Source organism: Teleopsis dalmanni, chromosome 1 (assembly GCF_002237135.1).
Source record: "Teleopsis dalmanni isolate 2A chromosome 1, ASM223713v2, whole genome shotgun sequence".
NCBI lineage: Eukaryota > Metazoa > Arthropoda > Insecta > Diptera > Diopsidae > Teleopsis > Teleopsis dalmanni.
In genome coordinates, this window is record NC_051846.1 from 201,698,637 (window position 1) to 201,714,732 (window position 16,096).

General features: G+C 28.3%; 1 protein-coding gene across 1 annotated transcript; it reads left to right on the top strand.

Moving 5' to 3' along the window:
- The first annotated feature begins 1,028 nt into the window (after positions 1-1,028).
- LOC119671368 (neuronal acetylcholine receptor subunit alpha-7-like) lies at positions 1,029-11,332 on the top strand. The gene is made up of 6 exons (XM_038081959.1): positions 1,029-1,159; positions 2,359-2,513; positions 2,687-2,803; positions 8,958-9,102; positions 9,241-9,384; positions 11,238-11,332. Exons 1-6 carry the CDS (start codon positions 1,070-1,072, stop codon positions 11,244-11,246), a joined length of 660 nt encoding a protein of 219 aa, XP_037937887.1. The 5' UTR covers positions 1,029-1,069; the 3' UTR covers positions 11,247-11,332.
- The last annotated feature ends 4,764 nt before the right edge of the window (positions 11,333-16,096 follow it).

A 16,096-nucleotide genomic window follows, 5' to 3' on the forward strand; every position in this document is an offset into this window, starting at 1 on the left:
CTAAAAGTTAAAATTATTAAAAGTGTGACAAACCAGTGTTCTTTTGATATCAAACTTCTAATAGATAAGAATAAAAGAAAAAAAATTATTAGACACCAACTCACATACCACATTTCAGTCCGCTTTTATCTTATTTAGATGTAGCTGTGTGTACTATCTGCGCTATGGGTACGAGAAGTATCAGAAACTAGTTCTTTGAGTCCGTTTAAAAAGATTTTTTTCTTTTACTAATAATGAACTTCGTAATTTGCCTTTAGCCCGGAGTAGGTAAACTGTCAAATAACGATCAGAGTCGATTGCAGTTTTTGAATTCTCTCTTTACCTTATTCACATTGAACTCAATAAGTTTCTGAAAGGAAGAATATGGAATACTTTCATATAACTATCAGAGTCGGTTATAGTTTTACTTACTCTCTTACTCACATTTTGGATTAATAACTTTCTCTGGGTTAGGAGTAGGAGAGCTATCCGAATCTGTTTGTATTTTTTTTTATTCACTTATAATATGCAAACTTTTAGTAGGTGTATTATTCAATAATTAGAGCAATCTCAATATATATTTTCAACGATTCTTATAAAAATCTCTACCAACTTGTTTTCAGTTTATATTACCTCTTAGGATCCTTCATTAATAAGCTGAATATACAGTGCTGAATCATTTTAAATAGCATAATCTCTCTTCTCATCAATATGATAATTGGTTAACAACATTTATTTCCAATTAACAAAATTTTTATAATGACATTTGTACTTTAAACTATATCTTAAATTTACGCACCTAAAATATTTGCCATAAAACCTTAAATTCTGTAGATACACAAATAAACTTTTATGTTAAGCAATTTCACACTATTTAAGTTAAAACTTAACTCGGTACTATAAAGAAATAACTCCGTAAGAACTACACGAGTAGGCTACGCACTTTAACCACAGCAAATGTGGAAATGTACTCGAACATTTTAAGGACTAAAAGCAAATAAAAATTAATTGTGTTGCGTTGTGTAAGTAAACCGAAAACTACCATTTGTGTAATTTTTGTGTCCTTCTAGGAACTTATTTCAATTGCATTATGTTTATGGTGGCCTCATCAGTTGTGTCAACCATACTTATCCTCAATTATCATCATAGAAATCCAGATACGCATGAAATGAGTGAATGGGTAATATTTTTATATGTTCTCAAATAAACTAAACTACTTTTTAGTTGTTTTTATATAAAATAAGCATAAACACATTTCCACAAATTAGTGCATATTTGACAATGAAATTAACACACAAAACTTAAAACTACACTAAAAACAGTAAAAACAGTACAAGAAGCACTTGAATTCTGTACAGAAATTGCTATGTACAATTTTACACTAAATTTGAATTAAATTTACATAAAAAGAATATGAATTTTAGAAACACAATTGCTTTTTGCAGGCACATTTTTATCAAATATTTTCTATTTTTTAATTAAATTTTTTGCTTTCTTTTTTAAAAACAATTTCAATGCATATTAAGAACTCATTGAGAACTAAAATTGCATGTTCAATAAGCATCAATTTATACATAAATAACAACTATAATCCACTTCCTCCTACTTACTTCACACATACTCGTAATTACTATTTACTTTACTATGACTTTAAATACTTAAGCTTTGCTAAAGTAATTACATTGAGGTTTTGCATTTAATATGATAATCATAAATTATTGTAATTAATCTATATTATTAAGTCATGCCTAATTTAAACATACATTTTTATATAAGCATCAACTAAGCATCATTGTACGATTTATCCAAACTTTAAATAATTATTAAATTAAATTAAACTTAATTTTATTAAAATTATTAATTAAAATTATTATTTTAAAATTAAATTAACTAATACAATTACATTTTCTCTAACTAAATATTGAAATCATTAATATTAAACACGCACTTACATACAACTACAACTACAACTACAACAACGCGTACAACTCTCACGGATATTGCGCTGCGGGCAATGCTGATGTCCTCTAATTGCTTGTGCCATAAATTTTCAAATATTTTCAATGCGCAACTTTCTATCAACAAAAAATCACAACAAAAATATCTCAACTTCTCTGATTAAATAAACTCACCACAAAAACAACAATAACAACAATAACTAATCTTCACAATAATTGTTTAAAAAAAAACCTAAAACTACAACAACAACAATTACAATCATCTATAAAATATATTTAATCTAATAAAATATTAAAATCAAAACATTAACAAAATAAAATGCAAAAAAAAATTAACTAAAAAATTATAAAAAAATTACTTTAAAAAAAACAATATTGTAACTTCATACTCCCAACACACTTTCTCTGAAAACTCTCACAGATAAGAGTAATATTCCTTTATTGGTTACCTTGCATATTGCGCATGCGAAGGCCGGGACAGGTTGGCTACGAATGCCCACCGCCGCCCTCGTCGTCGAATTCATCAACTGCCGGCGATAAAAAACAGCAAATCCAGAATGTAGAACTTAAGGAAAGGTAAATAATTGTTAGAGTGTGTGTATATCTTCTACTTCTCATGTATGTATGTGCCTCGTACAAAACGAGCAAAAATATTTCGTTACATATTGAACACACCATCTTTATTATTCCATGAATTAAAATTTTATGTATACATATACTAATGATTTTCCAAAAAAAACTTTCAATAGATCATCGAAATCATTACTGGCCAACGTCTTGGATATTGACGATGATTTCCGTTGTAATCATCGGTGCGCAAGCGCAACCTTACCGCACCAACCTACTTACTATAGAGCCATGTACAGGTAAGCTATATACAACGAAAAGGTAGGAAACATTTTAATTTAATAATTAGTTTTAATTAACTCCGAAATGTTATATTACGAGAAGTGTAAACAAGCAATTCTGTTACTACTTGACACTATAAACTAAATTTAGAAAATACGAGCGTTGATTCTTCCAACTTTTAATAAACAAATAAGCGAGGAACGTAAATCCGAAAGAAAAACTTGAGTCTTAAATAGTTCCAGATATCATATAATGACACAATTTCTGTTTTAAAATCCAAATATATAGTATGTAGGTAACTCAAATTATTTACTTCTGCTTCATCAAACCGTTATAACTACATAGAGTATTTCCCGCAATATCGCTTCCTTTTCTAACCTATTCTTTTCTTGCGCCCATAAATTATCCTCTTTTTCTCACTTTATCTAAAAGTTTTTCTTCAAATGTTAGTTTTTAAGTGCGCAACAGAATTTCTTCCTACAAACATTGTGATTTGCTCAAACTTCTTTATAGCCGTTATCGCGGGAAGTGCTTCCACAAATTGTCTTGGATTATTAATGCCTCGAAGTCATTTTTCTGGTTTCGTTCATAATTTTATATATTCTTCTCACTGTTTCTAAAACTTTATCCTCAAATGATAATCTTAAGTGTCTAACAGGTTTTCTGACGTTGCTTCTTTAACAAACCCTTTTATTGCTGCTGCAACATAAAGTACTTCCCACAAAGTCTTTTCCATATTTAAGAGTTTTTAATCTCTTCTTCTCACTGTTTCTGAAACTTAATGCTGAAATATTAAGCTTAGCCGCCCAATATATCTCTTCCATCAAACTGTGGTTCGAAAATCTCTTACATTCTTAACAGTTTTACGTTACTATTCTTGTTTCGTTTTCATTTTCTTTCTCTTTTCCTTCTTCTTCTTCTTATTTTTCTTCTTTTTCTTCCCATTGTTCTTAAAACTTTAGAAACAACACTCAAATGATAGTGTTTAGCTCCCAATCGGTCAGGCTTTGCTTCCAGCAGACTTTTGAAAATTTTCGTCTGCGGTGTTTTTAAAATATGATCAACCAGCTATATTGACGGTACTCAACTTTATGTTGGACACTTATAATAGTTCACTTCTTATATGATCGTTTCTTATTTTGTCATGTCTAGTTTCTCTACAATTATACATACTAAGACAATTATTATTTTATTTCTTTGAATGAAATTCAAATATTGAACAGTATTGTTTGATGTACTTCCGCTTTTCAATCTATTACATTTATGGTCTTGACTAGTTATGCACTCCTCATTTATACTATTAGACATCCTCTCCATACTACAACCAAGGATATATTCATGCAGTTCTCATATTTTTGCGGTATTAATCGCAGACAATACTGCCCATCATACCTCCGAGTTGGGTCTATTCCATTTATGGTGTGGACTAATTATGAGCCCCTTTTTTTATTATGAAATATGAGTGCGGGCATACTTTTATTAGACTTTCGCTCCATATTACGTCCAAGGCTACGAATATTCATGCAGCTCTTGTGTTGTTGAGGTATAAATCGCAGACAATACTGCCTATCGTATCTCCGACTTCGGTCTTTTCCATTTATGGTGTGGACTAATTATAAGACCCTTTTTTTATTATGAAACATGACTCCGGGCATACTTTTATTAAACCTCCATTCCATATTCCCTCCAAGGCTACGCATATTCATGCAGCTCTTATGTTGTTGCGGTATTGATTGTCTGCGTTTGCTCTATGTATGGCTACTAATTAATTCACTGTATTTTGGAACTTTTTCTTATACCGATCCCAATCTCCCATCTTTATTTTCGGTGTTCTGTTATTGTCCACCTTAATTAATCTCCTATTAAATTTCTATTTAGAACTAAAATTTTTCTTATAAATTTATACTTTACTTATGGTGGGACATTGGGACAGCGCACCGTCCAACAAGTGGCCCCACTGAAGTATAGGATTAGCCGAAGTAGACCACAAAACTACTTAAATTTATAAAAATGATAGTAATCTTATTTATATTTTTTACTATAAAAATTATTTTAATGGCATAATTAATTTAAACTCCATTTTGAGTTTTACACTATGGTGAGCTTCTTCACAAGATTTTTGTTTGTTATACAGAGAAGAAATCTTAATTTCACATAAATTAGTTTCCAACTGATAACAATGGAAGTAATTTATTTTAACAGGAAAGTTTAGATGGATCTAATTGAATCACTTAAGTGTGTGTCTGTTATGCAAATTGTTTCATATATTTTTGTATCTAAACTTTTGCTGTGCTTGAGCATAAATTTCGGTTAAGTATTTGATTTCAATAACGACTTCATATGCAAAAGAAAGACAAAGTGTGGAAGAATAATTTTGCACAATGACTTTGTCATTTATAACAAAATAAATGACAGCAACAACATGCCACTTCCGACGTAATCATTTCCTCTTACAACACATGCACTACTACCTCACAAACTCATAGATACACACTTCCGATAAAAAAGTTACAGAAGTAAAAAAAAATTTGTTAAAATAAAAGAAAGTCACAATGAAACGATAAAATCAATTTGAAAATTGCTCTCAATAAATAACGACACTCCAGTGAAGCTTATCTGACATATTCTGAACACAGACAGATTCGAATATGTACACAACAATACACAACCACACAGAGATTCACACAAAAGAACAGGAGTAGAGTGCAGAGTAAGAGTTCACTTTGTCGCTACACGTAAAAACGTATAAACGTACAAACGTACAAACGTATAAACGCATAAACGTATAAACGTACACGTTCACAGGTAAATTTGCACGCATAGTTCTGTGAGTTGCAGACACCTGTGCAACAAACGTAACAAACGTAACAAACGTAACAAATGCAGACGAGCAAGAAAGACAAGCAGACACGGAAGCAACTGCAAATACGACGAATGTGCCTTGTAAATTGCCAAAGGGTTAAGCACAATTGATGATGCAGGCAGATAGACAATCGTGTACATGGCAGATACAAATGTGGCTTAATCTGTAGCTACTCGTATATGCGTATTTAAGCATTAAACTTCAGACCACATCTGCATTATTCGAGTGCTCGCATTATCGGGAAGATTTTCAAGTGAGAGCCGCAGCGCATTTCAAAATGGGGTTACTTGCCGCAATTCCGTGTACAAGGTAGCATATTATAACGATGAAGTTAAGTGGGCTTAAGTACGCATTGAAACACCAAAGGCTTTTAAAGTGTATTTCATTTACTAAAATCCAAAGTTTTTATGGTATTTCCACATATGTGTATAGTGATTACAAATCAATTTTAAATAACAATAAAATCTACTTGATATATTGATATTTCATAGGAAGATCTTAGAATAACTTAACAAAACTCTACAAAAATTAAAGAAATATGTGTGGTATTATTAAACTAATAAGCCTTGTGACCATTGACCACGCTTAACCATTACAGAGGTATATCGTTCTTGGTCACATCCGATTAATCTCCCAGCTAGCCCGATCAGTTGCTTGCTATGGTCAGTTGATAATACCGAGTATTTTAAAATCATAAATAATCTGGTCCTTTCACCGAAGTTGCACACGTCCCTCTCTACTACATTTTCCAACAGCGAGTACGAAATCAAACACCTTTTTTAGCCAAAACCTTTTCATCCATTCATAGCATGATCAACACAACGTAGCCGCTTAATTTTTATACGTTCACCTATGTCAAAGACGCTCATTATTTTAACTAACATAGAATATGATAAAATATATGATATATCTCATAACGCTCATTGTGTTATCTAATTCGATACTCATAACCAGCGCGTACAGGATCGTAGATCTTCCAAAGAATTTTATTTCAAATACTTTTAATTCTTTCTCATCACTATTGGTTACTATCCAAGCTTCTGCACCATACAATAGGACAACTTTGATAACAGACTTATAGAGCGTGATTTTTGTTTGTCAAAAGAAAGAAAACATTGATCTTCAAAAAATTATATCTTTTATTATAATTATAACACTTCATTCCACTCGGGGTCTGTATTACTAAAACGGCACCAAAAAAAATTTTGTGGACTGAAGAGAATGTTCAACCGCACTTAAAATGACCAACCAACTATTACAGTGTATAATATTTACATGAACTGATATATATATATATATATATATATATATATATATATTAAATAGCTATAAAACAAAAGATGAATGTGATAATCAATAACTACTAGTAGTGATCGTTATCCATGTTAATTAAGTTAGATTAGGTCAGACTATCCTACAGTATACGTTTATCTGAAAGCCCATTTTCAGGTCATGTAAAAGTCAAAACAGGCTTTAAACTTTGGCGAAATATTTGTTAACTTTACTACTTTGAGAGGAATTTAGTTACAAAAATAGACTTTATAAATTTTTGGTACGAGGATTATTGAGCTCATATTATTGAGAAGATATCTGCTACTTATTCGCTTTTTGCTAAGGTCGGAAAAACTTAAAGGGATGAAGGCTCCGATATGAAAATATCTTTAAAGCAATAGAAAATTGTTTACTTTATCAATTCCATAACTTATGAAGACGTGAACTAGGATATTATTATTAGGTGGAGAATGTGACTCAGATAATACGTTCTGTTAATCTCAGTAGCTTTAAAAGGGCTTTTATTCAACCAACTTTTGATGGTTTTATTTTGTTCTATATGTTATGAAGAACAACAAGTCTGTTCCTTAGATGTATAAGTTAACTGCTGCACTATTCAGGATATTCACAGAGAATATGTTCAAAAGTTTTAACATCCATTTCACAAATCATCATATACTGATCTCTGATATGTTGAAAAAGTATCATAGTATGTAGTGTCCTGTTAATAATTTTGTGAGAATTTTGATATAATCTTTACTAAATGCAAGTAGTCTATTCAAGACTGCGATAAATAGGTTAATGAAGCTTGTAGTCTGATTTGGGTGTTATAAATCGTCCAGTAGTACTTAAACTTGGACTCCTCACAGTAACTAAGTTTTTGACTGTGTGTTTCTTAATTTCTCGATTGCCAAAGCAAGCAGCTCTAAGGTTGTTGTAATGTCCTTCATGACCTGAAGCCAACACGAAATAACACAATGACTTTTTCCTAGTTCATTAAGGTGTAGTTAGTAGATGTCAATTCTTCCCAAATGAATTTTAATATAATTTGTAGCCAATAATCTATCTATTTCTCTTTCGATCTATTTTTCTTTCTCCTCCAAAAAAATAAACACACCTGAATATTTAACAAGGAAAGGAATAGTATGCCTGCTCTACTATTAATAATATTTTAATAATATTTAATAATATTTTTTCTCATTAGCTTTTATATTTCTATTCAATTTTTCATAATTGTCTCAGTAATTTATTTGAAAATAAATAAAAATAATTAATTTTATGGAAATTATTTTATGAAATGAAAGAATATAGTACTTATTTGACTGACTTCCTTGAGGAACCCTAAAGAGTGACGTGAAGCCTGTCAAGAACTGCATTGCCAGCGCACATGATGAATGACTATTTGCATTTCACAAATTAAAACCGTCAAAAAAATATAAAAAAAAAATTAAAAGGGATGTGAAAATGTTGCAAGCTGTTACGAAAAATTCATTAAGAAACCTCACACTTAAGTTACTTAATAAAAATAAATAAATAAGGATAAAGAAAATATTGCACTAACGTGCAATCAATTGCAGGGCTCTAAAGTAAATGGCAATTAAAAGATTTTAAATTTGGGTGCAATCTTATGTCGACAACGATAAGATTTTTATCGGTTAATATCACTGATTGCAAATTATTCTTAAATCTATAATTTTTTATAAATAATTAATTTGAATAAATCTTCAAACTCGTCTTATTGTCGTATACAGAAGGTTTTAAACCTAGCTTTTAACCTAACCTCAAAGTAATGTAATTTGCTTTAGTATGACTTCGCCTTTATTCCACTAATCAAGTGAACAAATGACTACCATGAATTGCTGCTATTCACAAATAAAAGTCCTGAACTATCATCAATTAATTAACTTTTTTCTTAATTTAATTGTAGATTTTTCTACTATTTTTTTTTTTTTTGGTTTATTGATTGCAATTCATTCGAGCTTTTCTCTACTATTTTTAACTTTTTTCGTTTGAACCATTATAATTGTTTATTGTAGACAAGGCGATGATGGCAGTGTTGGTCCTGTGGGTCCTGTTAGTGATGGCAGAATGCACGAAGCAATTTCGCACACGTGTCTCAGCTCGTCAGCTGAGTATGAGTTAGCATTAATTTTGAAGGAGTTGCGATGGATAACAGACCAGGTATGTTGCATCTACCATATATAATTCCAAAATGGACATCGTAAAATATAAGAACTTTAAATGTATTTCTTATATAAGGTTTTCTGTATTTGATTCAATTTATATATTTCTGTAATTTCCCTTTTATTTATGTTTTAGCTCAAAAAAGAAGACGAAACAGGAGATATCACACGCGATTGGAAATTTGCCGCAATGGTGGTCGATCGTTTGTGCCTTATTATTTTTACGCTCTTCACAATAATCGCAACGTTAGCAGTTCTCTTCTCAGCACCTCATTTTATTGTAAGTTCAATTATTAATCGGATGAATAAGCATATATAGGTTTAGAATTTTATTAAACGATTTTTGTGCAAGATTGAAAATATTCTGTAAGAATGTTGAAATTTTCTAAGAGTGATGTGTTACTTTTACTCTTACTCTCTGACGTGTCCTGAGAAATTATGTGATAACTTTAATACAATCTTTATAATCTTTGCAAGTAAAGATTAAATTCTTTTAGCTGTTATAATTCGCCCAGCTAAAAACAGACAGATTAATTATAAGGTTTAGATTTGGACTCCACACAGTATCTGAGTTCTGTGAGGCAACACTTTGTAAGTCTATATAGGTCAGTAAGTCCTGCGACTAACTATCAGACAATTTCACTAATACAAAAAACCTATTAATTTTTACAAGTAACAACCTTAAAGGGATAGGAGGGAAAAATTAATGACATTCCGACAATTTTTTCTTAAATAGTTGGAAAGCATCGAAAACCACTATTTGAGACTTTAAGTCACTAAATCCACCTGTAAATAATGATTTGTTGAAAGGTACAAAGAACTCAGACCGTCAACGTCCACGAACAAAACGAGTTGAGATTATTTTTTTGTTTCTTTTGAATGAGATTATAAACGGTTTAAAGAATTAAGAACCTAATATTTAAACTACTTTAAGTCTGAATCTGGAAGAGTAAGACAAACGCATAAAAAATATTCCGTGGTATCATCAAGTCTTTTGATGATAAGGTATCATTTGTGGACACTATCTTAATGAGAGTTTTCAAAGATTTATACGTAGTATTTATGACATACACACTAGATATATATGTAATTCATTTATATGGATTCACAATAAACTTTATGTATGATCTATATTTATATTACGTGATAAATACTGACAAATAATAATTAATTAATACTGATAAGAATAGCTATACAGTCCACATAGGATCTAAGCTTGTTTTACAACATTTGTCCATTGTTCTCCATTTTTGGCTTTTATCTTTCAATTGATGACATTCATACCTCTCAGATCTTGTCAAAGACTGTCACTATATCTCTCTTTCGGTCTTCCTTTTCTTCTCGTTGTTCTAACTTTACTCTCAAAGATTCTGGCTGCTGCTCTTTCATCTTTCATGATGGGAATAATATTACTGATATTATATTACGTCAGAATAATACTAACTCATAACGATAACTCATATTATGGTTATCTGAAATGGTTCTGGCAACACTAATTTGGCTATATCTACATAATACAGCTTTTATTCAGACATATGGCATATGGTCGTGTCAGTTTAATATTCTTTTTACATAATCTGAAAGATATATTATGTGGACTGTTAAGTCTCATTTGTTGTGCTGCTACTACTATTTTAACATAGTTCGGCTAAGCCTGAACTTTAAGTGAGTACTAGTATTATAGCTAATATGACGGGGTATAGATTTGTATGAAGTTTTACTTTATAGGTAATACAGTCTTTAGGTTTCCTGCTCCGAATGTGGGTAGTATATAATCGTTAATTATAGGCAATGGAAGGATACCTACTAATCGGCAATTACAATTAACCTGTCAAGTTTAGAATTGGCATAACTAGAACTTTCGTCTAGCTTTAGGCTACATAAAATAACTAACGTCAGTATTGTATGCTTGCGTTGACGGAGCGAAAAGGTTTATTTTGTAATTGACATTAATTTAATTTAGTAGATCACTGTCTGACTTAATTAGTCTAGTAAATAATGTTGAGACTTCCTTCCATTTCTATTTTCATAAAAAATTTTAAATATTTTTTAGAAATTTTAAAACATAAATATTTATAATATATCTTATCTAATAAATATATTTTTTAATTTTAACTTTTTACAAAATAATAGTTTCCGTAACTCGATGCCGCTGCTGTTGTTGCAACTTTATGCGTTTACATACAAACTACAAAGAAGGACATTAATTTTAATAAAATAATTTTATATATAATTTTTTAAATTATTAACAAAAAAAAAACAATTATGTTCTTATTGATATAAAAAAATATTTTACAAAATTATTTGTTTATTATTCTTTGAAAAATGTGCCTAATAAAAAATTTGTTAAATATGACGAAAATAATTAATAAAATAAAATGTACACTGCACTTTCTAATTGTTTATTAAATAATTTAATTAATGAATTATTTTTATTTATTTAAAAAAAAATTTTAAAAAAAATGAAAAAGGTGTTTTGCTGTGATAAAAGATTTGATGACAAAATAAATTGTTATATATGAAAAAGAAAAAAATTAACCAAAAGTAATTGGCAAGAATTCAAAATAATATTTACGAAAATCGGTACAAATTACAAAAATTAATTGGCTTAAACATTATATATAATTCTTATTTGATTTATGGTTTATCTATTTATCTATGTTAGGTATTATATATATATAAATATGTAATGTCTTTTTTTTTTTTGTTATATGTTATAGTATGAAAAATATATAATGTCACACTCTTCTCACTTGATTTCATGCAACATTAAAAAGTAGCAAGTAAGTCAAATAAATGTAATAATTGTCGTGGTCAAAAGTTTAAAGTTAACTATTTTTTTAACAAATAAAAAGCCTAGTATAAGTCGTTAAAAAAATGTTAATTATTAATTATTGTAAATCAATAAATGTTTATAGTCAGTATAAGAAAAATACAAAAATAAAAATTAACAACCTTTTTAAAGGGTAAAAATATTAAAAATTATACAGCAAAAAGTTAACAATTTCGTGCGTAGAGTAAATTTAACGAATGTTAAAATAGTTAAATAAATTTATTTATAATTTTTAATAATTTTTTATATAAATTATTTTGCATTTTGAATATTATATATAAAAATAAAAATAAAAGTAAAAAATAAAAAATAACAAATAAAAACAATGAAAATTTTAGCGTAGTTTTAGGCGCAGCAAGCAATTGTCGTATTTATATTTTACACAATTTATGTCACATTGACATAAACGGCTTTTCTATACAAGCTACAGTAATAATTAAATAATGATATATTAAAAACTAATATTTAAAAAATAAATAAATAAAAATATAAACAAGAACATTAAAACTCACGAACACAAATAGTAAACTAATAGGCAGTAAAATAAATAATAATATTAAATTTAAAAAAAAAACATAATTAATATAACTAGTCTAAGCGCTTAACTAAAATCAGCATTAAAAAGTAAATAATTAATTAAATTATACATATATATTACAAATAAGAACACTTAGCTAAGATTATAAATAAATTTAGTTTAAGTTGAATTGAAATAAACTTAAGCAAATGCATTGCTGAATATTAATATATTAAGAGAAAATATGAATACATAAAAATAAAGGTCTTCCTTACTATTAATTAATTAACACTAATTAACGTTGAAAATATTTAATAATAAATTGCTTATTGTAAACTTTTTAAAATTAAGAGAAAATCGCGAGTAAAATTTTTAACTGCATTTATACAAACCAATCCAAAACTTTAGTGCTGATATTGAAATTATCCTAAAATAACTTTTTTTATTTTTCAATTTTTATTAATTTATAGTGCTTCATTAATTTTGCTTTTTTCTGGTACGAAAATTAAAAGTACTTAAGTCATTGTAATAATATAATATAAATAAATACAGGTACAGTTAATTTTGGTTGAAGTGCTACCAAAGTTCACTTAAGCTTAAATAATAGACAGCTGTTATCCACAAACTGAAGGACCACAACTGATGGATCACCAAAAAAAAACAGCTACAAATTCGAAGCAGTCAACCCGCGGACAATGCCTACTTTAAAAGGCATGACTGCACATTCAAGTGAAAGAGGCTCAAACTGACACGCCTACAAATTTAACTATATATCTAATTTTGGAAGATGATAGTTCTGTTCATTTTTAATTCTCTATTATCCAAAGTGAAATTTAATTTCCTCTTCCTATGAAGTGCCACAATCGCAGTACGTTTAAAAATTTATCAGGTTTATAAAGGGTTTCACTTCACTATTCACTATTTCACTTCAGTGGAAAGGTCGCACCATTTTAAACCGATGCCTAATTTTAAAATAAGACAGTTCTGTCAAAAGAGAAGAGATGCACCAAAAATTTTTAATCTTCACTGTCTCCACTGTCCACAGGTAAGGACTGATACATAAAGTGTGTCATTGGGAAGAGAAAATCTTATGTTATCTTAAATAGATATAGATAATATCTATTCACTGTCAGTCAAAACTCAAGAAAACCTATTTTCATGCACCATTAATCCATTCAAAGAAACCTAAACTTACTCATCATGAAGAAACTTTAACAAGACTCAACAGAATAGTTTTAGTTATGGCCACAGAATGGAATAATGAGAGTCAGTGACAGAGCTCATGTCGTACGAAGTCTACATAAATTGATGACAATTTTTAAACATAAACTTATAAGCTTACTGGGTTCCGATGTATAACAGACTTATTGATATACTGTCACTTGGGACACAATAATTTTGCTATGGTTATTTGCCAGTATCTAGTGCAACTGTATGGACGACTAATAATGGATATTTGGCAACATTCTTAACAATTGTATGGAACATTGATAACTTGCATTTCACATTTTTGAATCAGCTTTAAGAAGAATTGATGACAGGTATTCGGCAATATAAGAAACAGCTGTACAGAGCATGAATAGGTTAGGTTAGTCTATACCGGCGATCCGTAGTGGATCCATGAGCATGATTAACATTTGGTAATATCCGAAACAGTTATATGAAACGCTCATGACCTGTGTGTGGTAGTATTCGAAACACCTATCCGGACAGCTGATTGAGATTTTAGTATTCGAATTAGCTGTAAAAGTCACTGATTATGAGTATTTAAAAATATTTATTAAATCAGTTTCTGATGACAAATATTTGGCAATATTCGTTACATCTAAACCTTTGATAACAGATATTCAGCAAAATCCGAGGCAGATGTACAGCACTGATGTTGGATATTTATTCAATTCCGAACTAATTCCAAATTATTCCGAGTTATTTATATATGGGACTATCCTGACAGCTGATATTTAGCCAAATACTTGACTCAAAATTAAATATTTATATTTGGTATTTCGCTCACTATTTGCCCCTTTCGATTTGATCATAGTTTCGGTATTTATATTTAGAAGTATGATGACTTATATACTACGTATACTACGTACCCAGATAGTCTTTATTTTAAATTCATTTGGCAGTTAGTATTTATACCACACTTCTTAAAGAGTACCGCATAAGTAGAGACTCCCTAAACGTATTCACCTATGGTTTCAATTGACATATTTTTGATTGAACTAAAATCGAATCTCGAATCGTAAACTATTAGTGCGTTTGATTTCATGTGGAATGTAGATTTTTTTATAGAAGAAAAAAGTATTAACACGACAATCTAATTTCAAATGAGAAAAAAATAAATAATTTTAAGTTGAGACACTAAGGATCTTTACTAAACATAAAAAAATCCTTTTATTTTAAGCTAAATATAAAACGTATCATTTTGACAATAGCACATCGTTTTTATATTTATTTATTTTGATAATAAAAATAAATTTTTGTATAAATATTTTCCAAAAACTAAAAATAATTTAGTTCGAATTTATTGAAAAAAATAATGAACCTCAAAATAATTCGGTTTCTTTACGTAAAAAATACTTAAACAATAACTTAGCTGAAAAAAACACTATAAAAAAAATTTTTAAATTTTAAAAATATTTTGCTTACAAAAAGCAACTACTTAAATATTAAGAGAATACTACAATAATAATTAGCGAAATTAGTTTACAAAGCACTTTGCTTACTAAATTACACAACAACTTTCAACTTTTAACTGTTGCAGATACATCTCATCTAGCGCAGATACATTTTCTAACAAAGCCTACATTAGTAAAAACATCTTAACATTTTTCACAATTTTTTATAATAAAATAAAATACTTAAACTTAAACTAATAAAAATAAAAATAAAAATACAAACTACTAACGAACAACGCAATATATTAGCTTACAACAATAAATTCTTTACTATACAAATAAAATTAAATAATTTATCATTAAAATTAAAACAAAATAATTAAACAATCTTTTTCAGTCTCACAGAAAATACAAAAATACAAAAACATCACGAAAACAACAACAACAATAAAAAATGGTGTAAAGCAAATATCTAAATTAATTGTATAAGTGCAAAATGAAATTGAAAAACGTTAATTCATTAAACAAATATTTAATTACTTCAATGAATTAATTAATTAATTGTATAATTGATTAATGTATTAAATACCTAGATTAAGTTTAGCGATAATAATTTATTTAAGTTAAGATTAAGTCGTAAAAATAAGTAAAATAAATAAATAAACTTATAAGTAGCTTATTGTAATCATAAATATATTAAATACGTTATATTGTGTTAAATAAAAAAATATTAAAACAAATTACATTAAAAAACGTAAATAAAAAAAAATTTAATTAAAGTTAAAACTGTATTTTATTATAAAAATAAATAAAAAAAATTAAATTAAAATTAAAATTGTATTTTATTATAACATTTTAAATAAATAAAATTATATTTGTTTAAACAACAAAATAAATTTCAATAAAATAAAATATTATAATATTAAAAAATAAATAAAGTTATATAAAAAAAATAAAACAATGCAAAAACTTTAAAAAAAAAAACTAAAAATAAAACTAAATAAATTAAAATAATATATTA

Excerpts from the sequence above, each read along its gene's own strand:
- LOC119671368 (XM_038081959.1), top strand. The coding sequence starts at position 1,070 with ATGTTTATGGTGGCCTCATCAGTTGTGTCAACCATACTTATCCTCAAT. Across the intron at positions 2,804-8,957 it reads TACTATAGAGCCATGTACAG|ACAAGGCGATGATGGCAGTG; the intron begins GTAAGCTATATA and ends TGTTTATTGTAG. Across the intron at positions 9,103-9,240 it reads TGCGATGGATAACAGACCAG|CTCAAAAAAGAAGACGAAAC; the intron begins GTATGTTGCATC and ends TTTATGTTTTAG.